The 26971-nt window shown below is 39.7% G+C and overlaps 3 protein-coding genes across 3 annotated transcripts; all 3 read left to right on the top strand.

Annotated features, from left to right (window-relative positions):
- The first annotated feature begins 1005 nt into the window (after positions 1 to 1005).
- LOC120653941 (probable LRR receptor-like serine/threonine-protein kinase At3g47570) lies at positions 1006 to 4834 on the top strand. Its single transcript, XM_039931600.1, has 5 exons — positions 1006 to 1464; positions 1684 to 3035; positions 3099 to 3930; positions 4145 to 4306; positions 4409 to 4834. The coding sequence occupies exons 1-5, from the start codon at positions 1107 to 1109 to the stop codon at positions 4777 to 4779; spliced, it is 3075 nt and encodes a 1024-aa protein (XP_039787534.1). The 5' UTR covers positions 1006 to 1106; the 3' UTR covers positions 4780 to 4834.
- Positions 4835 to 15944: 11110 nt separating this feature from the next.
- Positions 15945 to 18369, top strand: LOC120655077. Its single transcript, XM_039932803.1, has 4 exons — positions 15945 to 16912; positions 16993 to 17121; positions 17199 to 17883; positions 17991 to 18369. The coding sequence occupies exons 1-4, from the start codon at positions 16853 to 16855 to the stop codon at positions 18344 to 18346; spliced, it is 1230 nt and encodes a 409-aa protein (XP_039788737.1). The 5' UTR covers positions 15945 to 16852; the 3' UTR covers positions 18347 to 18369.
- A 22-nt stretch (positions 18370 to 18391) lies between these two features.
- On the top strand, positions 18392 to 21833 carry LOC120653279. The gene is made up of 10 exons (XM_039931049.1): positions 18392 to 18472; positions 18564 to 18671; positions 19192 to 19401; positions 19488 to 19556; positions 19665 to 19862; positions 20029 to 20405; positions 20513 to 20690; positions 20783 to 21106; positions 21187 to 21483; positions 21574 to 21833. The coding sequence occupies exons 1-8, from the start codon at positions 18392 to 18394 to the stop codon at positions 20912 to 20914; spliced, it is 1353 nt and encodes a 450-aa protein (XP_039786983.1). The 3' UTR covers positions 20915 to 21106; positions 21187 to 21483; positions 21574 to 21833.
- The last annotated feature ends 5138 nt before the right edge of the window (positions 21834 to 26971 follow it).

The following is a 26971-nucleotide window of genomic DNA, read 5'->3' as shown; positions in this document are numbered from 1 at the left end:
GCGACTTGAATCATCATAGCCGTGTGCTAAAACTCCTGTAGGTCGTGAGCCCTCAAGAACCGAGTTTTTAGAAAACCCCGAAAACCCCGTTCTTGCTCGGTAATACCTCGATTCCTTCCAAATCATGGAGTGATTCATCGATTCCTTCCGTGGACATGTTCACAAGTCCTTTGTGATCATGCCTACAAAATTTGATGAGATTAGGACTTGATTTGGCTCTTCGATCATCGAGTTTTTCCAAGAACGCGGGCTGGAAAATTGTTTCTGGGCACGAGCAGCTTTTTCCTATCACCGGTTGAACCGGCGCTTGCCAATGGATCAACCGGTGATCAGAGTTTTGCTAAGATTCGCGTTTTAGGGTTTCTGGTGTATTGCACCAGCGTGGTTGTTAAAGTCTCAGTTACTTCTATGTCGGTTCAACCGGCGTAGTCATTTTGCTTTCACCAGTGCATTGAGCTTTGAGCTTTTCCTCGTTGGATCAACCGGTGCTCTCTGAGTTCGTTTGTGTGTCTCTCTGGACAACTGAACCGACGTTGGTTTAGATTTTTGTCGGATCATCCGGTGTTACTACACCGGTTGAACCGACGCTGTTCAAATCTATACGTCGGATCAACCGGTGCTTGTTTTTCTCGTGCTGCAGGCTCTGTATCATCGGTTAAACCGACGTACTCAAGTCTATGTACGTCGGATCAACCGGTGATATATACCGTGCTGAATCTTGTGCTGTTCTTCACGTTTGCTTCCGCGTTTATTCTCGTTTGTTCCTAGGGTTGTTTTGTGTTGGTGTAGCTCCTCTATAGCTATTCCACACTTCACCTAAGAATCCAGGGTTGGGTGCGCACTTGGAATCATAGGCCAAACTTTCCCTGAAGAAAATTTTAATCGGCTCTCATTCACCCCCCCTCTGGTCGCCTTTTCGGTCTCTCACCGTCCATTTATTCCCACATCGTGGCATGAGCAAAATGGTACTATTGTCGCAATGGTCGCAAGTAATATAAGAGAAGCTTCAGTTTCAGTTTTCTTCAACAGAGAAGAGCTTTAGCATTGCACAAGATGACCCGCTTAGGTGCTTCCTGTCCAAATTCATTCCTGTCCTTGTCTTCTTCATGTTCTCATGCTCATTGCCATTAGCAACAAGTGATGATACTGATACAGATCGGCAAGCCCTCCTCTGCTTCAAGTATCAAATCTATGATCCTACTGGAGCCTTAAGCTCTTGGAGCAACACATCCCTTAACTTCTGCAATTGGAGCGGAGTTTCATGCAGCACACGGACTCCATTGCGAGTAACAGCACTAAACCTCAGCTCTCTAGGCCTTGGTGGCTCAATACCACCTTGCATAGGCAACCTGAGCTCCATTGCAAGCCTTGATTTGTTGAGCAATTTCTTTCGCGGAAGTATCCCGACTGAGCTCGGACGACTGAGCCAAATCATCTACCTCAACCTGAGCATCAACTCTATTGGCGGACCCATCCCAGCCGAGCTGTCTTCTTGCAGCCGTCTTCAGGTACTGGACTTATGGAGAAACTCTCTCGAAGGTGGGATCCCACCAAACTTAACCCAATGCATTCATCTCCAGTTAGTGGTACTCAATAACAATAAGTTGCAAGGAAACATTCCCAGTGGGTTTGGGCAGCTTCGTGAGCTGGAAACTTTGAGTCTTTCCAACAACTTCCTCACAGGTAACATACCATCATTGTTGGGCAGCAGCCCATCCCTTGTCAACGTCGATCTTGGGGCCAATCAGCTAACAGGAGGAATACCAGAGTTCTTGGCTAATAGCTCATCTCTTCAAGTTCTTAGGCTCATGCAAAATAGCCTTACTGGAAAGATCCCTCCATCATTCTTGAATAGCACAACTCTGACTACAATTTACCTCCAGAGTAACAATTTAGTTGGTTCCATACCACCAGTTACAGCAACTGCTGCACCTATTAAAATACTGAGTCTAGCCCAAAATAGACTTACTGGTGAGATACCGGCCTCATTGGGCAACCTTTCATCCCTGATTCGTCTATCACTTGCTGTAAACAATTTGGTAGGAAGCATCCCAGAGAGCCTAAGTAGCATTCCTTCTTTGGAGAGGCTGATTCTCTCGATCAACCACCTCTCTGGATCAGTACCCCAGTCAATTTTCAACATTTCATCTTTGAAATTTCTCGAAATGGCCAATAACTCACTCACCGCACAACTTCCACCAAACATTGGTTACATGCTTCCAAACCTTCAGAGCTTAATCTTATCAACAACACGCATGAGTGGACACATCCCGGCTTCTCTTCTCAATGCATCCAAGCTAGAAATGATTTATCTTTCAGGTACTGGACTCACGGGAGAAGTGCCATCCTTTGGGTCCTTGTCAAACCTGCGGGAGCTTGACCTTTCATATAACCACCTTGAAGCAGGTGACTGGAGCTTTCTCTCATCCCTTTCAAACTGCACTCAATTGAAAAGATTGTTCTTGGATGGGAATGGTATGCACGGAAGATTGCCGAGTTCTATTGGCAATCTCCCCTCGTATCTCGAGTGGCTGTGGCTCAATGAAAACAAATTTTCTGGAACAATTCCATTGGAGATAGGAAATCTTAGGAGCCTCAGAATGCTGCATATGGATTTGAACCTGTTCACTGGCAGTATCCCACCTACCATAGGAAATCTAAGCAATTTGTTGGTTCTAAGCTTTGCACAAAATGACCTCTCTGGAAATGTTCCTGACTCCATTGGAAAACTTGCACAAATAAATGAGTTTTATCTAGATGGGAACAACTTCATTGGGGGCATACCTGCAAGTTTGGGACAATGGAGACAGTTAGAGCAGCTGGATCTGTCTCATAATTTGTTTGATGGAAGCATACCAAGTGAACTCTTCAATATTTCATCACTTTCACTAAACTTAGACTTGTCACACAATTTCTTTACTGGGCAGATACCAGTGAAGATTGGCAGCCTCATTAATCTTGGAAGCATTAGTATTTCCAACAACCGCTTGACTGGTGGCATTCCATCCACCCTAGGGATGTGCGTGCTTTTGGAAGTTCTTCACTTAGAAGGGAATATTCTTACTGGAAGCATTCCACAATCTTTCGTGAACTTGAAGAACATCAGGGACATGGATCTCTCTTGCAACAAGTTGTCAGGGAAAATTCCGGAGTTCCTGGCCTCGTTAATTTCTTTGCAGGGACTCAACCTTTCATTCAATGATTTCGAAGGACCAATACCATCAAGTGTTATCCTTGGCAATTCTAGCAGGGTTTCCCTGCAAGGAAACCCCAGGTTATGTGCAAATGCTCTAGGGTCAAGCCTGCCCCTTTGTCCAGGATTGGGAATGAAGGGAAAAAACAAGTCTATTCTTTTGAAGATTGTGATCCCAATTGTAGTGTCTGCTGTAACAATTTCGTTATTATGTTTAGTTGCTATTCTTGTCAGGAGAAGGAAAGAGCATAATTTGCAACATTCCAGTGTGCACCTAGAGAAAATAACATATGAAGACATTGCCAAGGCCACTAATGGGTTCTCTCCAGTTAACATGGTTGGCTTGGGATCCTTTGGAGCTGTTTACAAAGGAATTTTGCCGTTCGGGAATGATCCAGTTGCCATTAAGGTTTTCAACCTCAACCAGTATGGAGCACCCAAAAGTTTCATTGCAGAGTGCCAAGCATTAAGAAATACTCGCCATCGGAATCTTGTCAAAATCATTACTTCATGCTCCATGATTGATAAAACTGGCTTCGATTTCAAGGCACTTATTTTTCAGTATATGCCTAATGGGAGCCTCGAAAGGTGGGTACACCCAGACAAACATGGGTATGATAGCCAAAGATTCCTAAGTTTGGGAGAAAGGATCAACATAGCCCTGGACATTGCATATGCTTTAGACTATCTCCATAACCAATGTACAACTCCAGTAGTACATTGTGACCTGAAGCCAAGTAATGGCCCTGTTCGGTTGCTCTTAAAAGAGCTGGCTGGGCTGGGAATCTATCCGCTGGGCAGCCCAGCTGTTCGGCAGCTCATGTGCAGCCGAACGGCTGGGGCCAGCCAGTGTCGTTCAAACCAGCAGACCTACCGTTAAACCAGCGAACCAACCGTTACCAGCACAAACAGTAAAAATCAGATTGCACTGTTCAGCCAGCCAGCGAAAAGCAGTGCATCCGAACGGGCTGAATGTCCTTTTAGATCTTGACATGACTGCAAATGTCAGCGACTTTGGGTTAGCAAGATTTATGTGTGCTACTTCAACTGCAGCACCAGCTAACTCTACAAGTTTTTCGAAGCTAAAAGGATCAATTGGATATATTGCACCAGGTAAGAAACTATACAATCTTATTGGCATATATGTTCCACCCATTTCATTTGCTTGTTGTTAGTTATTTATATTATTTTTTCCTTATTCAAATTCAAACACAGAGTATGGCATGGGCGGACAGATATCAATGAAGGGTGATGTGTACAGCTATGGGGTTATTCTGTTAGAGATGTTTACTGGAAAGTGCCCTACTGATGAGAAATTCATAGATGGCATGAGCCTACACAAACACGTCGCTACAGAATTTCCCCATGGGGTAGCTGAGATTTTAGACCCCATTATGCTACAGAATGACCTGGACAGAGGAAATTCAGAAATGGTGCAGAGCTGCGCTCTCCCAATGCTAAAGTTGGGCCTCTTATGCTCCATGACATCACCGCAAGATCGACTAGGAATGACGCAAGTTTGTGCTGCAATACTTGACATCAAGCACGCATTCCTCGAGCTTCGCAGTGCGGAGAGTCAAGTGTGATAGATTAGTAAAGCCATATGTACATCACAGAACCAAAGCTCAGCACTGAAGTCTATCACTGTGTCTCCGTTTTCATGACTAAATTGGTAAAGATCTGTAGAAACACTGGTTTGATTAGGGACTACTGTAAACTTGCCTTTCGTGCCATAATGTGCAGAACTGATTGTCCTCTTGATCCTAGCATGTACAGCACTATATGCTAAATTGCTAACCTAAGGGCCTTCCCTTCGAACTTCAAAAAAAATGCGCAATGCTTTTGTACTAACCCTTGACTCAGCTACTGGAATGTCCAAAGCACAGGCACAGAAATAAGGTAATCATGCAAATCCACAGTGGAACCGCATAGAAAAAGTATGACAAGATTACTAAGAGGCATTTGCACGAACACAGCACGAGCATCCAGGGGCCACCACATGAAAACCGCAACAGCACACTCAGTTTTGTCGCAACAGCACACTCAGTTTTGTAGAGAGATAGAGATTGGGGAAACACCACACACCCTGAATGGGGGGTGACCTTTTATATATATAGCCGAGACGGCTTGATGTACAAGTAAGAGTCTACAAGACTTAGAGTACAAGGCAAGTCAACTATACATATCTCTAATACCCTCCCGCAGTCGAAGCGGGAGGATCCCGAACGCAAAGACTGGACCGAAAATCAGTAAATAACTGTACAGGTAAGCTTTTGGTCATGATATCCACGAACTGATGAGAGGATGGAACATGAAGCACTCGAACCTGTCCCAAAGACACCTTGTCGCGGACAAAGTGGATGTCAATCTCTATATGCTTCGTGCGACGATGATGAACAGGGTTAGCCGTCATATATACAGTACTGACGTTGTCACAGTAGACCAGAGTCGCCGAAGACAAGGGCATATGAAGCTTCTGAAGAAGCTGACGAAGCCAGCAAGACTCAGCCACAGCATGTGCGACTGCTCGATACTCAGCCTCTCACTACAAGAAATGTGGTGATCTATGACGAAAATTTCATGACATTTTAGTTGAGCGTCACAATTGCACACAATTTATGACGAATTTGAATGTATGGACCCTAGGCCCAGAACTTTGTGACGTTTTATTGAATTCGTCATAATTGAGCCCACAAAATATGATGTTTTATTGAATTCGTCATAATTGAGCCCACAAAACATGATGTTTTAATATTAATGTCATAGAAATTGTCATAGTTATTTTTGACATTCTTCATTTTTAATTTAAGTTTTTACTTCTCTTATTTATACAAATATCTATTGGTACTCACCATATTTATACAAGCTTTCTCTTGATTCAATGCAAGCCAGATCACCACCCCAGGGTTGCGGTTAATAAAAACAAAAAAAACACCTTCGGAGCTGCACATGCAGGGGGTCAAACTCATGATCCTGCACTACGAAAATATTTTACCCACCACTACACTACTCGCTGGCATTGCCTAATCTTATAGGATGTGCAATAGAGTTGAAATGGTAAAAAGTGAAAAAATGGCGCAGACATGGATTCGAACCGGCCACCTTCCGCTCAACAGAGAGCGCTGCTACCACTGCGCCGCCTCCTTTTTTGTGCTCTCCTTCCTTGATATATATTTAATAGTCTGAATACATGCTTTGAATAAAGAAAAGAGAAGGCTATCTGGGCCTTAGTGAGCCGTGCGATTATTGCCCCTACTGCCTGATGTTGTGCAGGTGTGGGATGATTTCGGCCCATGTAATGTATGAAGCGGGTTTGACCATTTTCTTTTATTTACTAAAATACTGAAAATTGTCTATTTTGTATGAATTTTTGTGTAACTCAAAAAATAGTGATTACAATTTTATTTCACCCCTAATAATGTTTAGTTTCCATAAAAATGCATAAAGTGCAATGTCACGTCAAATTCAATTTTGAGGATTTTTTAGATATTATTTGAGATACTTGTAGTTCAAATAGTAATTTACTTTCAATAAGCATGCAGAAATTCATTTAAATGGTACAAAATACTAAATCTGTTCAAAAATTCTTGAAACTTCTACATGGAAACTTAGATGTTGTCTATTACATGTAAAAATATAATTAGGTGTATATAAATTAATTATTTTACAAGTTACTTCACAAGGGTGTATTAATTAGTCAGTTAAAAAATAGAAAAAAATTGTTTTTTTTGCACAAAAAGTGGCCATATAAATCTACAAATGTTAACAAGAACGTAAAATTAAGGTTGTGTCCAAATCTGAGGTGTATATGAGAAATATATAACTTAAGTTGTATAAAACTTCAAAGTTTGAATTGAGTTATAGGGAACTATATGAGAGATATATCAATTTGTGAACAATGTATAGTGTCACTTTATTAAAATCATATGAAATTTTTTTGACAAGCTTATAGGCCTAAAATGCAGTGTCATTTCAATTTGTAGAATTGTTTGACTGAATTTGGATATTTTTATTTTTATTTTCAATAAATTTGTGCATTGAAGTTTGAATTATCCCTAACAAACATTTAAAATTTTCTTCTATTTTTAGGATATGAGCTATAATAGAAAGGATACACCTAAAATATATTTTTAGGATGTTTTTAGATATTATTAAAGATACTTGTAGTTGAAATAGTAATTACATTCAACAAGAATGCAGAAATTCATTTAAATGGTAGAAAATAATAAATCTGTTTGAAAATTCTTGAAATTTCTAGGACACAACATATATATATTCTACAACATGTAAAAAAGGTATTAGGCCATATAAGATAAATTTTTGTATAATTTGCCTTTTGTTTTCGTTGTTCCTTTCTAGTTTATGAATAAATATTACATTTGGTTAAACGGACCCAAAGAGCTGGTCTGGGCCTTTTCTTTCCGCTCGGCTTGCCACGGCCCAGTTATTTCTCATCGTCGATTCCCGATCCGACGATCGGGGTTGCCTCTCGAGTGGTATAAACACCTATCAGCCGAGTCCCCGTACCCTAGCTCCACCTCCACCTGTGGTCAGTGCGGCGGCGCCGATGCTTCACCTCTCTCTCTCTCTCCCTCTCTCTCCCACACGCTTAGATCCGGCGCCGGTGTTGCTCTCCTCGTCTCCACTGCGTCGAAATCTTGCAGCACTCCCCAGTCTCTCTCCCGCCCCAACACAGATCCGGGCACTGCTGCAGGTCGGGCGTTTGCACCAGATCTGGGCCTGGCAGGGGCTCCGGCCGGCGGCAGTAGGAGGATGAGGAGTGGGAGGAATGCTCGGCGGGCGTGGGTGCCTTGGCGTGCGCGCAGGGGTGTGGCGCCGTGAACCCTGTCGCCGGAGACCTCGCTAAGCCCGCCATCACCTGGGATGTGCTCGTCGCCGTCGTCAACTACAAGATGCTATAAGCCCGGTGCTCTGTCCCGCCTACAACTCCAACTCGATCTCTTCTCTCGTGTGTGCTGTTCATGTTCCACCGTGTGTAGGTCTCTCTCTCTCTCTCAGATCCACCACTGCTCCCTTCCACAGATCCATCCGGCGGGAGCTCCAGCGCCTCATTGGGGACGCGAGGCCCGGGGACTTGCTCCTTGCTCTTCTTCCACTACAGCAGCAGGTGCTCCAGCGCCTCATTTTGACAGAGCTATTTTTTCCCACAAATCCTTAGCTCACTTTGATGATAACTAAAATGAGTTTATCTGTCGCAGATTTGATTACAGATTAGATCTCCCCTTTTGAAGTACAATCTGTAAAGTGGATTCTTTTGTAGTATGAGTCCTAGTTTAGATCTGAATCATGGTTTCTTTATTTTCCCCCAAGATTTGATTTGCTAGTTTGAGAGTTCTAGTTTAAATGAATCCTGATTTCTTTATCTTTCCACTATTTGATTGGCTAATTCGGTAATCCAAGGCAAGGTGTAGTACTACTCAGTGATATTTTTGTTCGTAGCATACACGAGCTGTAGTACTACTCAGTGATATAGCACCTGCAGCTATAGCTAACAGCTAACAGCTAACAGGCTCAGAACTTTGAAGACACATGAAGTGTTCTAGCATTACTTCAGCCTTCATGATTGTGCAAAAATATCACCGCTGTTCATGTCAACTTAAATGAACTATATATATGTATCATGGAAGCCTTTATGACCATTGAAACTTAAAGATGCAATTTCTTTTACATTGGTTCCTTGTATGGGTAGTACACGTTGATGACAAATTCTTCAGTTTCTGCTATATTATGTTCTACTGCTGCATGCTTTGTCTATTTTGATTAGTACTCCATATTATAATAGCATTTGGGAACAATCGATCAAGTACAGATGCATATCAAATCCCTGTAATTAGATCTTGTCAGATTTAGGAGTAAGAATGATCAGGTCTCTAGTTTGGTAGTGTGCATCTGGTATGCTTCGATTCTTCTTGCCTTTCATTATTATTATATGCATGTTAGCATGTGTGCTTCAAATAAAAATGTTTGTCTTCAATTTACTTTGAAGAGACATGTATGTCTAACTACCATCTTTCTTTTGAGCAGCCAATCATTTTTATTCCTTACAATTTTCTAAAGTTAACTATGCATTGACATTAATTTTTGCAGGTGATTTAAAAAGTTAAAGAACTGGCAGTTAGAATAGAAGAGAAGCCTCACAGAGAAGAAATCATTGCTAGCCAAATGTGCTGCCACAACACTCATCAAAACTGATGTGGCGATGAAAAAGAATTCTTTGCTTCCTTAATTGCTGCTGCTGGTTCATACTCCTGATGAAACCTATCTTTTGTTGTCTCTGCTCTATTTTGTTTTGTCTTTTTTCCTGTAATGTTAGGCTGCTAGTTTTGATACATGGAAAAAAACTTTATGTCATCCATTATTCTGATGTCATGATGTTGGGGTGTAAACATTATTGATATGACATTATAATTTTGGATGTAATTGCTTATTGTGACTTCTGTGCTGCAACTTTACTTTTGTTAAATGGGCTGTGTACAAAGCCGATTCTGGTTAGCTAATAATAATTGTTGGGCTGAAATCAGGCCCACTTTGAATTGGGCCCATTCAATTCATGGGTTGTGTTGCTGATGTCAGCAGCCACGTCACCTGCCACGTCACTTGCCATGTCAGCCTCACTTTCTATGTCAGCAGCCACATCATCACCATGTCAGCAGCCACATCATCCTCCATGTCATCAATGTGTGACATAGCAATAGAATCTGTGACGAAAATTATACTATTCGTGACGTTAATTTTCGTCATAGAAAACGGGTTTGGGTTGGGCTTCAGGGGGCCTAGAGACATTCCATGACAGTTTTAAAACGTCATGGATCAAGCAATCTATGACGAAAATTTAAGGAACGTCACGAGGTGTGATCTGTGACGCTCAATACATGACGTTATTTGAGATCGTCATAGATACTGTTTTATGACGGTTTTTCAGTGATCTGTGACGAAATTCAATCGTCATGGATCACCAGATTTTTTGTAGTGTCTACACTCGAGCGGGAGACTGTGGTCTGGCGTTTGGAAGACCAAGACACCAGATTGTCGCCGAGGAAGACACAGTAGCCGGAAGTAGACCGTCGGGAATCAGGACAGCCGGCCCAATCCGCATCAGAGTAGGCTGTGAGGCGATCCACTTGTCCAGTGACAATGTGAAGACCAGTAGACAGTGTGCCCTTCACATAGCGCAAGATCAGCTTGAGCAGTGCAAGATGAGGCTCGCGGGGATCATGCATGAAGAGACACACCTACTGAACAGCGTAGGCGATGTCGGGTCGAGTCAGCGTGAGGTACTGAAGTGAAATAGAGATGTATGTTGAATGGATTGCATCTATTTTGTGAACAATTTTTTGAATAATTTGTGGGATCTATGAGTATTGTGAATATTCTGTGTTCGTCAATTCAATAATTTGTGGATCTATGAATAATTCAGTAGGGAACGGGGAGAGGATGCGGGGAACGGGGGAGGATGCAAGCGAACGGCGTAGCGGCCCTTGGTACCGGTTGGTATTCCAACCGGTACTAAAAGAGGTCATAGGCACCGGGTGATTTAGCCAGTGCCAAAGACAGGCTTCATTGGTCTCGGTTACCAGGTACCGGTTATAGAACCGGTACCTAAGGCTCATTTTACCCAGTGACTATAGCTCTTTTTGTAGTAGTGGATATCAAGGAAGGGTGATGTTTACAACTATGAAGTGCTTTTGTTAGACATGTTTATTATACTGGAAAGCAAGTGTTCTACTAATGAGAAACTCAAGGATGGGACGAGCCTCCACAAACACGCTGCGCTACAGAATTTGCCCATGGGGTAGATGAGATTTTACACCCCTACTATGCTACAGAATGTGACCTGGATTGAGGAAATACAGAAATGATAGATGCAGACTGCCCCCACGAGATCAAACTTGGAATTGCGCAAGCTTTTGTCCAACTGCAGGTCGTGATATAATCACGTCCTATTAAATACGTGTCACTATTACATGGTTGATGCTGATGATCAATTTTATTGATGACTCTTGTGCCTGAAGATGCCGCGTGCATTAGATTGCATCAGCCGCCTGGAGTGGCCGGAGTGAGCCGATAGGGCTACCACCTGCCAAAATATGAAAATTATTATCAGTACTTACTCTCTTTTATCTCGCAAAGAGTGCATTTATAAGAAATTTCAGATGTACTAATGTTGAAGGAAAATAACTTAGGTGCACCCTTATGGCCATTATTAGTGTTAGTTTCCATGCACATGCCACCTGGCGTTTCGGTAATTGCCTTCATCATGCGCATGCACTAGATTAAGCAAACCACAATTTGTACCCAAAAGATGCATGCTTTTGTATTTTCTTTTTGAGAAAGGAATTTATTTCTGGTCTCTGCAACCGCACACATCCATAATTAGTTGTCACAATTTCTTTTTTTAATAAAAAGTTGTCACAATTTCTAGTATAGGGTTGCAGTGAAGTGAAGGTTGCCGAATAGTGAGTCCAAGAAGATATATTGATGTGAACTAGGCCCGATCATCCGAGAGGTAGAGGTAAATTCGATTGGTGGAGTGTGTGACGTTGGCGATCCGGCTTCTAATCAGCACGATTCGAAGTCAAGCAATCGTTACACTACTGCTCCGTTGGTTATCAACCAAGCACAACTTGATTGACCTCGCCGAGAAGGCTTTTCCTGCAAGCGAATCGAAGAATACAAGCAAGAAGATATAAACACGCAATCTGATATTGCAAATATGAGTGAAGCGAATCAAAGAGGGGTTCGAGAACTCGATTCCAAAGGACTAATTGACACAGTGGAGGAGATCAAGAACGGGGGCCTTGGATCACTGTAAAAGGACTTGTCGCCACAGTTACAACGAATCAATCTCTGTTTCTCGAAGGAAAACACAAGAACTAAACAAAACCCAAGTCAAACAGCAGCGGCTACTGAGTTTATGAATCTAGGGGTGACCTAGGGTTTGGGCGACCAGGGGTGGGGCGCCCACAACTTGGGCTTAAGGCCCGACACGATACAAAGCCTGAAAAGGCCCAAAACAGGTGTCGCAACATCTTTCCGTGATCACACAGAATGATCCACGAGGCTTATAGAGCTGGGACCAGAACCAAAAGAAGCGTCTCGTCGTCACGATTCCAACGCATCCAAGATCACCTCATTCCGACTCCGTATGAGGGAGATATCGCCGAAACCGTGCATGGATGTTGGCTGAATCCGAGATGAACGTGAAGACCGAATTGGAGTCGACTTGTAACTTGGAGATGAGACCGGTTCGTGCATGTCCAGCGTGATGTCCAGCGTGGTGATGTCCTCATCATATATGCCAGGTCATCATCAATCGTGCACTCACAGTTCACCGACAGGAAACTAAAGGTGCTTATATATACAGGACACAGGTGCGTCAAGCGATGGCAGATAGGCAGAAAGCTAAGAAGTCCAGAAATTCGCTCTTACATGGATGCACGGCTACACATGACGTGACTAGTCAAGTATTTGTACCGTAGGTCTCTAACTTATTCCTGCATATATTCTCATCTTGAAAAGTACTAGTTAAGATGAGAAACTGTGCATTTGTGGACCGACCGTACATTTGACCTTTTTTTTTTTTACCAATGCCAAACACTTTCTTGATCTGACTAGCTCAGTAGTCATTGCCGGCACGGTTGGTAGTCAAAGTCAAATGCGTGCTTATGAATTTATGATAAGCTAATATATGTTAGTCATTATAGAAAGAAACCCCCATTTCTCGGCATTTGCCTTGTAGTCCCTGGCGAGTGTGTCAAGTCTTCGCATACTGTCTCTGTTCCGCTTTTCTGGCTCACCTGATGATCGGCTCGAGAACTGTACGGTGATAGAATACCCATCTATTTTATTTTCAGAATATATACAGCTAAACCTCATTCATGGAATGCCCCCATGATGGCGTTCTGTTCAGGATGGAGTGATTACTCAAACTGAGCAAATAGTTGAGGAGTGGAAAGGCGGTTATTCCACCGCTAGTGGAAATAGACGATGTTCACTAACGACTATGAGACATTGTAATTCAGTCCGTTCAATGCAAATATGGTGACTTCTCCACTTTGTTGTTATGACCCTGGGATTAAGATTTAAGGGTAAACACGACTGGGAGGACAGCTGGGTGGCATCGGCTGCTAGAGCAAGAAAATATACTATAGTTTGGAGAGACACTTTAGATTCATTCTTCCTTGCATGATTCCACAATACAGAACCATGCACCCACCTTTAGAGCTAGGCCGGCATTCATGAATTAAATCACACACATAGAAAAAAGACAAGCATCCAAGTCTGCAGTTGTGGAGGACCGCATCCAAGCGAAAGGATAACAAGATTGCTCAGAGGCATTTGGGCGAACACAGCACGAGCACCCAGGACCCAGGCCCATGGAAACGACGACCGGGAACCAAATTCACAGAGGAAGGGCGCACGGACCTCCGAGTGCCGAGGTCGCGTGAGCCGCTGGTGGAGATGCGCCTGCTACTGCAAGTTCGCTCGCCGGCGCCGCCACCGACGATCTACCTCCGTCAGGGCGCTACCCAAAAAAAATTACTATCACTGTTCTGTTTACTCCTAAGAGACCTTCCTTACTTTGGCTCCCAAAAAAAATTTACTATCACTGTTCCTAAAAATTACCACCACATAAAGAAAGTATAACTACCTTCCCTAATTATGAACTGGAAACGTGTGTGCTGTTGTACCGACTGGTCACAGGAGTGCTGATGAAAGTCCTAGCTGTGTTAACTCTCAAACACTTTAGTCAAGATAAGATAAAGTGAGTCTTTTGAAAAGACTATTTTACTATTAAATGAGTTTGACTTAACTTAATACTCCCTCCTTCCCCGTTTATAAGGCATGGTGGAACATGACACGGTCTTCTAAACAACACTTTGACCATTTATTTATCATATATTATATCACTTTTGATTATAAGCTTATAATCATTGTAAACTATATTTGATTATGAATCCAATCATATGAAATTTGCATTATAAAAACAAAAATTTAATAGTCAAATTATTGGTCAAAGATGAGAAGGTTTGAATCTTGATATACGTGTATGCCTTATAAACAGGGAAGGAGGGAGTAAGATTTACTCCTTTTAAGGTAATTGATTTCTTGTTTTGGTGTAAGTCACTCACGTGGACCGTTGGATGTGGCATCTATGGTGTCAGACCCGCCTGTTGTGTTGCTGTGACCCGTCATTTTGCTTAACGGGCCCGCTTCTGTTATTGTTGACCCGTTTGTACATGTTATTGGGTTTAAGACCGTGTTGGGTTTAAGACAGTGCGCCTTGGTCGCCGCTCTCTACACCTCGTGTTCACCCAACAGCATAAATCCAATAAATCCAACAGCATAAATGTCATCGTGGCGGAGATTCCGGCGACTAGGGCGCGGCGGCTCGTCGGGGCTGCGAGATCGGCGCCGAGGGGCCGCCCTTCTCGTGGGGGCTTCGTCAGAGCATGTGAAGACCGGTGAGTTCATTGGATTTGCTCTTCCTTTTTTCGCTTCTATTCTGCGTGCGACTTGTTAGGGTTTCGATCTGGCTTGTTAGGGTTTCGCCAGAGCACGCGTTGTGTTTGATCGGCAAGTATAGTGGTGTTCGTTATACGGGATGCTCGAAATGACTGTTTGTGTTGTTGTTGCTAAGAGATTTGGTTTTCATCTATTAGTGTTGCTAAGAGATTTTGGCCTTCCTCTGCAGCGAGAATAGGTGTGTCATTGGGTTGCGGATAGATGTTGAACAACCCATTGCTTGATAAATTACCCATTGCTTAGATTTCTCACTGTTGGCCCCATAGCAATTTATTCTGTGCAACTCAGCATTTGTTTGTCTGTTATTATGTTTCCTCGTATGGTTCATGTTCTTCTTTTTTTTGGCTTCATGTAAGTAACCAATACAATAACAGTGTGTTCTTTGCTCACAGGGTATGTGAAATGTCATTTTCATGTTACAATAAGTAATGACTACAGCTGATTATATGTCAAATTAATTATTCATTGCTGCATTAATGTGCTGGTCATTATACATGATGCAAGCCATGTTTCATGCTGCAGAATTTCAGTATTAGTAGAGTCTTTGACAGTTTGAGCTGTAATTTTAGGCTTACTAATAATTTTTTTTTGGTTCATCTTATATGTTATTTGAGCTACGATGCCTCCTCTACGTCGGAAGCGTCACGTTGAGGTTGATGAAGAGTATGACGAATTTGAAGATGATGCCGATAATATGTCTGATGATGAAGATGCATAAGAATTTGCTAAAGATGAACCAGAAAGTCAAAGGGACGAGGAAATGCTTGATGATGATGCTGTTTTGGACTGTTTAAAAGCATGTATGTGCCTCCAATTCTTTCTGTCTAATGAGTTCTGCATTATTCTCTATGAGTATTGAATTCATGATTCTATAATATATAATGCTGCTGTACCTACTCGTAAGGTGCTTTATATTTTGGTTTCATACCATGTGTCGCATATAAGCACACAATCCTTGTGCCATTTGTTCCAAGTGTCTTCAATTTTATTGTCTTCCAAGCTCCTTTTTCTTCAGCGTTAAATGTGTAATGGATATGATATCCATTTTGGACACTGATTATTTCTTTTAGTATGTACTGAAATCAAATATTTAAGCCTTTTATAATATATTTGGTATAATTATGATACCAAAGTTGCTTGCATTTTGGATAACTGAATTATTTTGGTTCACTTTTTTTATTTTTTTTATGTCACACTATTCTGCAATTCACTGAGGCAAATGATGAGATCTGGAAATGGTTCTCAAGCTAGACCCTCCAATATTGCAAGAAACAGAAGACGTAATAGTGGCTGTGGTGTTAGTGATGCTCGTGTTCGAAAGGTAGTCACAAGATTAAATGTGACCTACTTTTCTGAAATTCTTGAAGCTTTGGATGGGCCGAAACGTAAAGTTATTGAGACTTACGGATTTGGGTCATTGCTGCACTTTGACAAGTGTGCCATCTCTTTGGCTTTCTCTCGTTGGATTGCTGACCAAGTTCAAGTTAGGAGTAGTGACATTGTTGTCAGGAATAAGTCAATACCCATTACGATTAGAGCTGTCCATGATATTCTTGGTATTCCTATTGGAGGATCTTCAGTTAGAAAATGTGATGCAGAGAGAGGGAAGAAAGAATTTTTTGCGGTCTTGAGGTTGAGCAGACTGCCAAATTTCAAGTATTTTGGTGATAAATTGAAGAAAAAAGATATTTCTGATGATGATCTTGTCCGCAGTTTTTTGATTGTTGCCTTGGCTACATTTCTTTGTCTTAACTCCAACACTTATCTGAGCACCAAGCACCTCCTACCCTTGGTTGATATTAAGAATGCTAAGGACTGGGATTGGTCAAAGTATGTGCACTTCTGGCTCATGGAAGATATTCGGAAGTATCAGCGTAACATGATGTCATCGACTCACGATTCTATCACTCTTGGTGGCTGCTTGTACGTGCTTTGTGTGAGTGTTCCTGTCATAGTTTTTTTGGTTGATTTTTTTGTTTCTTCATCCTGCTTGTACTTTATGCGATCTATTGTTGTTGATTGAATTAGGTTCTTTATCTGGACCACTTGGTTTTTGGCCCCCAAGATCTGTTGCCAGCTACGCTACCTCGGATATGTGTTTGGAAGCAAGACATGATTAAAGAATTTTCTGAGTTGGACTGTGTTCGCGGCCATACTTTTGGCAAACGTCCTGTAAGTATTGTTTGTTTTTGTAATTATTATTTTTTGAAATTTGTTTGTCGTATTCTTATTTGTTATTTATTTATGTGCAGATTTTGCCTTTCAAATCTACTTGTTATGCTCGCCGCCCTGGAGTTAGAACTCCTCCTGTTTGTGATGCCAGCGTTATGAACTTCAAGAATGAGCTACTGCAAAGAGTTCCAGGAACTTTCTCTCCACAGGTATTGTTATTTTTCCATGTCTTGTTTGTTAATGGATTATATTTTTTCCTTTCAGTTATTAATTGTTCCCCATGCAGTCATTGGAAGATATCACCGATTTGTATAAGAAGCATGTTGCTGCTGCTCCAAATGAGGTGTCACCTGTGTATGCTCAAAGTATTATTATTGATATCATTGACTACTTTTATCAGCGAGCGCAAAAAGACAAGTCCAATGACAATAGACGGTCAACGAACAGTGCGGAAGCTACCTGTTCTACTCCTTGTTCAAATATTTTTGCTGTTGGTAATAATACTGGAGATGATAATGGCCTCCATTTTGATTACCATTATGACAATGTGGCAGGGGATTCTCCTGTGCAAACACCAGAAGACAATGGGCATCATACTGATGATCATCATGATAACGTGGTGGGCATTCGTCCTGTTGAAGCAGCAGATGTTAATGTGCAACATTCTGATGACCATGATGATATTGTGGTTGGGGATTTTCCTGATCAAGGAGCAGATGACAATAGTGAACATTTTGATGAGCAGACTGATAATGTGGTTGGTCATTCTCCTGTGCAAGTAGCTCAACAAAATTTATCTGATGTGCATGTTTGTACACCATCAGTTGATATTGCTCATTGTATGAGTGGCGAGACAGTTATTGTACCACGTTCTGGTGGTCAAACTCAATCTGATCAAGTGTATACTGGTGACACCGTTAAAGTTGCAACAAGCTCCCCAGATGTCTCAAACCAATTTAAAGTGTCCCAAGGTAAAATTAAATTGTTAGTGTATTTCTATTGGAAAATTTATCTGATTTTTGTTTTGTTCATGTGTATTTCATTCCATTTTAAAAGTGAGTTTGTTGTATGTATACAGGTTGTAGCAAAGGAAAGAAGAGGAGTGCATGTAATTCTTCGCCCGATGCCTCTGGTGATAATGTTGCCACCCGTACTCGTTCACGTCGGAATTCCCTTTCACCAAATGTTGCAATGCCAGCAGTTGGCATCACAGATAATCCTGAATCTATAATCAGGAAGCAGAGGGTCAAAAGATTGGCAATACGAGGTCAGAAGTTACCATTAGGCCGGAGAATTGAAAATGATACTAGTAGTTGTTCAGTTCCTACAAGCGATAGTACTCAGCCTAATCATGGAGTACAAGCATCAGGATTAGATGATAGGGCACACTTAGCTAAGGTGGAAACTATTTTTTCACAAGTATTTCTAAGTTAGTATGAATATTCATTGTTCGTTTCATTTTTGTGATATTTATATTTTATGAGACAGGATGTTGTCAACAATAAACTTAAGGATGTCCCACCTAAGAATACTGTTGAGTCAGCTTCAAGGATTGATGATGTATGATTTTATTATTTCAAAATTTCTTTCTTTCTTTTTTCTTGTTTAAGCTTGTTTTATTTGCTTTGTTAATTCATATTTTTTGTATTAGGTTCATGCACCTGTTACTCATGCTAGTGGTCTGAAAGGTTCATCTGGAAAATCCAGTGATAGCTTTGGTACCAAAGTAGCGGATGTATTATCAGAAGCTGCTGGCAATGTTAGTAAAAAAAATTCATTTTGTATTCATTTGTTATTAAATGTATTTATGCTCTTTATTTTGAATTTGTTATGTTTCTCCTTCGTATAAAATTCTGTTAAAGGTGATGCTGATTTGCGTTCTGCATCAAGTCCCCTTAAAAGTGCAAGTTTTGATCATCTTCTAAGCAAAGATATTTCTGCTCATAGCTCCAGAGATGTACAACAACAATCTATAAGCAAATATATTTATATTTTCATTGACACCTGATATCAATTAATGTTGCTGCTTCATTTTTTCTGATAATGCTAATATAGGATAGAAGTATGACCATAACTAAGACATCTGATGAAGTTACAACTTCCAAATTTTGAAGTCACATTGTACTTATGCTGTGTAACTTTAGTGTCGTGGCTATGTAATTTATTAAGTCAGTTTACTACTATAATTTTTGTTAAGCTATGGAGTAATCATGCAGCTCTCCAAAGTATATTAAAAGGATTAAATTTGTTTATTTATTTTGTATTCTTTATATGTGCAGGATGTTGCTGCAAAGTACCACATCAAAATTAGTATAGCAGACAAAATTGCATTATGGGTTGTCGGTGTACCTTCTTTTTGTCTCAGTGATGAGTTTGATCCCAGCGGCAATGGTGAGTCCAAGCAAGCTGAGAATGCACATGCTGATGCCCAATGTGATGTTGGTAATACTCATGGCAGAGATCGTATCGAGCATTCAAATAGACAAGAGGTTAGTTTTTTTGTTACTGAATTTTGTATATACTCAGTCTCGTACCATTATTGAACTGATGTTTTTTTTTCATTTTTGTAATCTAGCAAACTAATGCGACAGGATGTGCTGGTAATCGTTCTTCATCTTCTGGATACAAGTCTTCTTCAGTTAAGATTGTGCTTGTATTATATTATTTGTGTTTGCTACAATATTTCAATGTCTTCTTTATTTTTCATTCTCAATTATTGAGGCATCTTATTTTGTTGTTGTTTCTTTTGTAGAGTTTCATGTATTTGGAGGAATCCAAATTAGGGCAAAGCAACCAATCTGGGAGTAGTAAAGTTCCCTTCGTTAGCTCCGAAGATTCAGGAGCACATCAAGTTAAGCAAGGCATCTCTGAACCGGAGTGCTCCTCAATGGCCTTGCCCTGTTTCCCAGGTCCCATTGAGCCCACCCCCATTGATGTTGATGATTCACAGGTAATTGTATTTATAACATGTTGTTCTTCATTTTATAGCTAATGTAATTACTATAAGTTTGGTTTTGTTGTTTTGTAATTTCCTTTTTTGCTTCACAAAGTTTTTACCTGTGCCATTTGATTTTTGGTCCTGTGTAATTTGTAAAGTGTACTGTTTTTGTTCTCAGAGCTCTCCAAAGTCTCCAGATGTTGTTGTCACTGGTCAAAAATATGGATACCCACACTGGACTCCAAAGTCTCCAGATGTTTTTGTTACCAAAACTACATTTTTCAAGGCAAGTTGTGAAGCACAGGCGAAAAAGGCTAATCAAATGTACAATGATGACCAGGTTTCATGTTTCAAGAGATTGGAGGTCATAGGTTTCATGCTTGGATCTTCTTCTAAAGGAGATGTTCCACGTCGGAAGAGACGTATACTGGTACCTAATTCGTATTTTAGGGATTTTGAGGTGAATAAATGCACTGCTAGGATACACTTTTCTGTTAACGAGAAGTTAGCATATGAGTGTTTGATGTTCTACTCTGTGTCTCCCGAGCACTCCAAGTGAGTATATGATCATGTTTAATTATTTTGTAATTGATGAAGTTTTGTTTTTTTGTGCATTACATTGATGTTGTTTCTAACGGTTTGTACTTTCACTTTTTTCCTAGAGAGGTTGTAATTAATTATGGGAAAGTCTGTGTGACATTTCATGAGCTTGGGTCATCGTTAAGTCGCACTGACAAGGTTCCTGTTCACAGTCATGTGATTAATGCTCTATGCCGTAAGCTTTTCAAAGATAGACATCCCAGTGTTTCACGCCGGCATTACTTCTTCTCTACTGCTGGAGTAAGATTCAATTATACTGTTGCTCTGTGCCTTCTCTACTCTTGTTTAATTAATTTAGTGTTGATGATAATAAATTACTTATTTTTTTCTAGGACTATTTGATCCGAAATGAAGGAAATTTAAACTACCACAAAAACAATTGTGAGAGGTGCTTCAGGTTTGCGAACCAGTGTTTCAGTTTCATGTCCTCAGACCTAGTATGTATGTATTTTAAAATTTCTTAATATTTACTATACTCAGACTAGTGTTTCAGTTTCTTGTCGTGAGACCATTTTTTTTTACAGTTGTTTTTTCCTATATGTCATGAGAACCATTGGTTTGTTTTCATCGTTGCAATTCGAGATGGTTATTTTGTATTCTTCGATTCCGGCTTTGGGGAGAATCATTACTTTCAGGAGAAAGCAAGATCAGTCATTGTGAGTGATAAACAAAACATCATCCTTATTTATGAACTGCATGTGTAACTTTGTTGATCTGTTGTCATTCATTTCTGTAGATACCAAATTTTGTCAAGGCTTGGGATGAATTCATCGGTTATAATTATGAGTTTGAAGATTTTGTTATTCACTATGCGCCAGTGCCAAAACAAGATATAGAATATTGGTCGAAACATGATGATGGTATTTTTGTAATGAAATACCTTGAATTGTGGGATCCTTATATGAATATGATGGTTCAATTCCAGCCGTCCAGTATTAATGATATAAGAGTTAAGTATGTTTCTGAAATGATCTTCAGCAAGCACAATGAGATGAATTCTGCAAAGGAGCTAATTTCAAACTTTGAAGCTATGGTTAGTGCAAGCATCCAATAGTTTGTTTTTAAAACTGTATCTATTTTGTCTGTGCTAATATATATTTTATTTGTTTTATATTTTGTACAGAATAACATCATGATGTCCGCCAACTTTCAGCCTGCAAGCTCCCTCAACTTTTAGTTCTGTGTAGGATGTCGTGCAGTCATGATTACTGCTTCTGTAAATACCAGTAGTGAATGTTATGGTATTGTAGTATGATATGGTGACATGACAGCTTTGTGTACTATGTTTAGTTTTACATATGGTGGCATCAACTCTGTAACTGATATTGTGGTTCCTGCTTTTCTGCTAGTTCGTTAGGTTCTATAATTTGCATTTTACCTGAATTATGTGCTATTTTGCGTTTTAATTGGGCCTTCACCCTGCTGCTTTAGTTTTTCTGAAGATTCACGTTTTATTGTTCTGGAAGTTTTCATGGGCCTTTTAAGCTGGCCCAATCATTTATTTATGGATTGTAAATTGGGCCAATTTTAATTGTTGTTCGTTGTGTTTCATGTTCTGATGGATCTAATTCTGATGGCCCAATCATTTATTCATTTCTTATAGCCCAATCATTTATTCATTTCCAGGTAACAATTTAAAACTTTTGCTCAAATGGGCCTTTTTTGTTGTTTTTTAATGGTCTGTAATATTCGCTAGTATAATAATGATATAGTGATATACTTGCATATATGTAGCAGGTATTGTAATGTATAAGTGTAATTATGTATTATAGTGCATATACATACTCCACTGATCAACATAAGTCTAATTATGTATTATAGTGCATATACATAGTCCACTGATGAATATAAGTCTAATTAAATTACAAATTTATGAATGATGACATTCTATTACATTCAACTAATTGGAATAATAATCAGATTGCATTGCTCATGATAACTTGATCTTCATTTTTATCTTGTTGACTTCTTTTCTGCTTCTTTGTTTGACTCTTCTTTGTTTCCTGACCTGCAGTTTCACTCAAAAAATAATCACAACTTTTTTTGCAACCTTTACAAAATGAAAATTGTAGTTTCTTAAGTATTTTTCAAATTTGTACATGTTCTCTTTTTTGATGCTGCAGTTTTCTTTGCTGACAATGCTGCATCATCTACATCAGCAGTGCAAGTTGCTCTGTTGTGTGTATTTGAACCACAGCGACTGCAAGTGATCTTTTGTTTTGTTCTAACCAGTTCTGAAGTTGGTATCCATCTTTTGCTTTTTGGAATATTCTTCTTTGGTCTTCCTTTGCGTGGCACAACATCTGGATTTTTCAGACTTTCCAAAGATTGCTCTACAACGCTTCTTTGTTCTGTAATTTGTCTTGCTGACCCCTGTGGAACTTGCCTTGTTGATTCATTTGTATTCATAGTGTTTGAGCTCTGTGGAACTTTCCTTGTTGATTCATTTGTATTCATAGTGTTTGAACTATTATGTTGGTTTGAATCATTCTGTTCATTGTTGTTGCTGCCATTGTTCAAAAATAGTTGTTCATCTCCATTATCAGCACTTGTCATCTGATTTCTGACAGGAATCTTCTTAATCTCATCATGTATTTTTTTCAAGCCCTTGCAACATTTGGTTACACCTCTCCAAGCTCATGCAACCATCAGAAACAACCTCAACAAATTTTCTTGAAATTAAGTTGTATCTCAGTGTATTTGTAGATCCCGCTCTCAATTCAGTTGGTATATTTGTTGCTGCATTTCTGATCTGCTTTTTCTCAATTGGTCTCCATCTATCAATGAAATTTTTCTCAGGCAATGTATATCGGTTGATTTGTATGATGGTCCTCAGAATGTGTGAGCAAAGGATCCCGTCCTTTTGGAAGCGCGCACATATACATGTGTAGTTTTCTTGCTCCAGATCAACAAGCACTAGGTATTTCCTTGGTCTAATTTCCTTCTCAGTATAGGTTTCTGATTTGTAGACAATATATACCTTGTTCTTGTCAATCTCATCAACCATATATATTCCTGTTGCTTTAACAATCTGCTAAAATCTATAAAATATATGTGTATTGTAGAAATCTCTTGCTTGTCTTTCAAAATTGTATCTAGAATGCAGCAAAGCAACATCCTGTGCCTTGTTTTTGTCTCTGAGGTTTCCCTTCTCATCAATGTTCTTCATTTGCCTATGAAATTCTTGCACAAATAATATAAGGCTTGTTGTAGGACCAACATTGTCTTTGAAAATTGCATTTGTCCCCTCACTTCTTGATGTCGAGCATATGAATGGGAAGAAATTTTCCTTGAAATATACAGGCACAAACCTATGTCTGTTTTCATACATGATTTGCAAATACCTCAGCCTTTCAACCTTATGTTTCTCAATCATGTACTTCCACGAAGACTCAAACTCCACTATTGTCAATGAATTGTAAACTATGTCATAGAAATCCATTGCAAATCCTTTGATTTTGTTGAATGCTGGCCCACAATAGATTTCTGCCTTTGAAACAATATGGAACATATAGTTTCTGTGTATAGTTTCTGGATACTCCAGTTCTATTGCTGCTTTCATGGCTGCATCTTGATCTGTTATAATTGCTTTTGGTGCTTTCCCTCCCATGCAGATGCGAAAAATGTTAAACAACCATCTGAAGGTGTCAGTTGTTTCATCATTGAGCACAGCTCTAGCGAATAGTAAGTTGTCTCCATGCCCATTTATCCCCACAAACGGTGCAAACTTGAGATTGTATCTGTTTGTTTCATATGTTGTATCAAAGCTGATAACATCGCCATAGTGTTCATATGCAATCCTACTTTTCCCATATGACCAAAAAATATTTCTGACTTTGTTTTCTTCATCTGCATCAAAACTAAAGAAGAATAGTGGGTCTTCAGTTTGCTTTTTCTTTAGGAACTGAATGACTTGTGTGATGTCATTTTGCCCAGCTTCCCTCATTACTCTTGTTATGTAATTACTTATGTCTGTTTTGACAATGTTTGTGAATTACATGCCTCCTCTTAGGAATGATAAGAAAGCCAGTATCTTCCTGTTTGGAACATTGATATTTATGAAAGTCCTTATCATTGCCTTTTCATGTTCCGAGAAGAACCGATGTGATCGCAGCAACTTTGATAGGTCTGGGCTTAGCAGCTTGTGGTTGTGGTCAAGATTCAATCTAGTCACTGTCCAAACATCTTTGACTAAGCTTATGACCATCTCAGCTTGGCAATTTGTTTTGTTTATGACTTCAGTTTTCCTCTTTCTAGCTGCTGGAACTGGAGCACCTTCATCTGTAATGTCTGGGAACTTCTTTCTTCTCCTAACTAACTTGCTTACTTGTACACCAGAAAGATTTTCCTTCTCTGCTTCAGGACATTCCTCCAAACATTTGCCTCTCTTGTTGCACTTGAAAGTAATTCTTGTAACCATGCCCATTTTCTGTTTGTCTCTTGAGTGATAATTTCCACATCTGACAATAGAAAAACCCACAATCAAGGCATACTGATTGTAGAACTTGTAAGCCTCATCATCTGATTTGAATTGCATGTCTATAGTTGGAACATGCTGAGTTTCGCCCTCCTGGCTTAAAGATATTGCCTCCTCCAAGTTTTGATTCTGCCTGAATATTTCAATATCTTCCTCTGTAATAGCATTGTCTGCGAGTTCATGTTCAATTTGTGCTGTTGGAGCATTGCTTTTAGGGGCATAATTATCTGTAGCCGTAATTTCAATGTTTCCAAATCCATTTGTATTTTTATCTGTAGTTGCATTGTTTTCATAATCTTGCAAATTTTCTCCTTCAATTGATATGCAAGGTTCTTGGTCCAAATCATTTACCACTGCCATTGTTTCATTGCTAGGATCTTCATTCTCTGAATTACCTGGATTCTCAAATGAGGCCCCTGAACTAGCTTGCTGATTCTGTTGCACTGTAAGTTCTTCACATTCCACATTTGCTGGCACATCATTGTCTTCTAATCTGCTAGTTGAGACGTGCATTTGATGCTGCAAAATAAATTATGACCAAAACAGTTTTAGTTTAATTGCAGAAAAAAATACTTTTTATTGGTTTTCAACTGTAGTGCAAGCATTAGTGAAGTGTCATCAAAATAATCTGGAGCATGTCATCAAAATGCAGATAGAATGCAATGTCGTTTACCTCGAATGCAGTGTCTAGCATGTCATCAAAATAATCTGGAGCATTTAGCATATTAGTGAAGTAACCCATTGGAGCCTGTTTCAAATAAAATATGTTTATGGCAACATGTATTCTCAAATTTTCACATGGCATACATGAAAGTTTTATGGAGGTTAAGAATATACCTCATATGATACTCTTGTATCTGCAATGTTAGTATTGCTCTCCTCTTGTGACTGAATAAGCACTCCATCTTCAATGGTCCAGGTAGTTGATGAAGTGTTCAGCATGTATGATTGTCCAGGTATCTCTTGAGAAAGTTTTTCTTCCCATGCCTTTTTGTCATTCGCTATTATCTGAGACAGTCAATTTTTTGAGGTGTCAACAATTTATAATATGTTAAGGACATATTATATTGTATCATGTCATGTTCTTTTTTAAAATTGTCACCTGTGATAACTGATTCTTATTCCAATCTTCCATAAATGATTTGTTGAATGGTATACCAGATACATTTATCTTGTTTGTCTTCTACTTGTTCCTTGTCTGTGCCACATGCCCCTTCACTGCATTGTTTTCATCTGTCCGCATAGTTCTTTGTCTCTGTAAAACAGTTGGGTTAACATGCATTCCAAGCAAAATTATACCCTGTGTTAAATCTGTTATACCTTATTCCAATGATATAATTTATACCTGAAGCAACTTTAAAATTGAATGAAAATTTAAAAACTGGCAATCTGAAAAAGAATATTACCTCACTTTCATGTACCTCACTTTCTTTTTCTGTCAAGACTGTATAACATGTTTCATTTCCTCCAGTTTGGCCAGCATGTGAATTTTGTGTTAGTAACTGTTGCTGTAAAAAGTAAGAATGCAGTTTACAATTACATATCTGTAATTTTTTCACATGCATAATCATTGATATTTACACAGCAATGTAATCATACTTGCATGATTTGAGCAGCTGATTTCCTGAATTCTGCTTCTTCATTGTGACTTGAACTTGTTGATAAATTGTGCACCATCTCTACTTGCTGTTGACTATGAATGTGTTGTATAGTCTGTATTTTGTTCCAATTGTCCATAGTACAATTATCATAACTAATGCTCAAGCTAAATGGATTTTATAAAATACTGGCCTGTACAAATGCAGAATGTACATCATTAACACAGATCTATCCGATTCGAAGTAACATATCTAGTTGTCATTCTTTTCTATTCATGCAGTTAACAGAGAACAAATCTTCAAGATCAGAGAACAAGATATGGATTTCCTGTGTCCAATCTGTCATATTTGTTGACCACAACAACTCAGATTGGAAACTGAGCACTTAGAGTACAAGCAGTACTTAAAGATCATACCAGATGCAATGGAGAAGATGAACTGAGGTG

Source organism: Panicum virgatum, chromosome 1N, assembly GCF_016808335.1.
Source record: "Panicum virgatum strain AP13 chromosome 1N, P.virgatum_v5, whole genome shotgun sequence".
NCBI classification, from domain to species: domain Eukaryota; kingdom Viridiplantae; phylum Streptophyta; class Magnoliopsida; order Poales; family Poaceae; genus Panicum; species Panicum virgatum.
The sequence above is the reverse complement of the archived record's forward strand: the minus strand, read 5'-3'. Positions and strand labels throughout refer to the sequence as shown.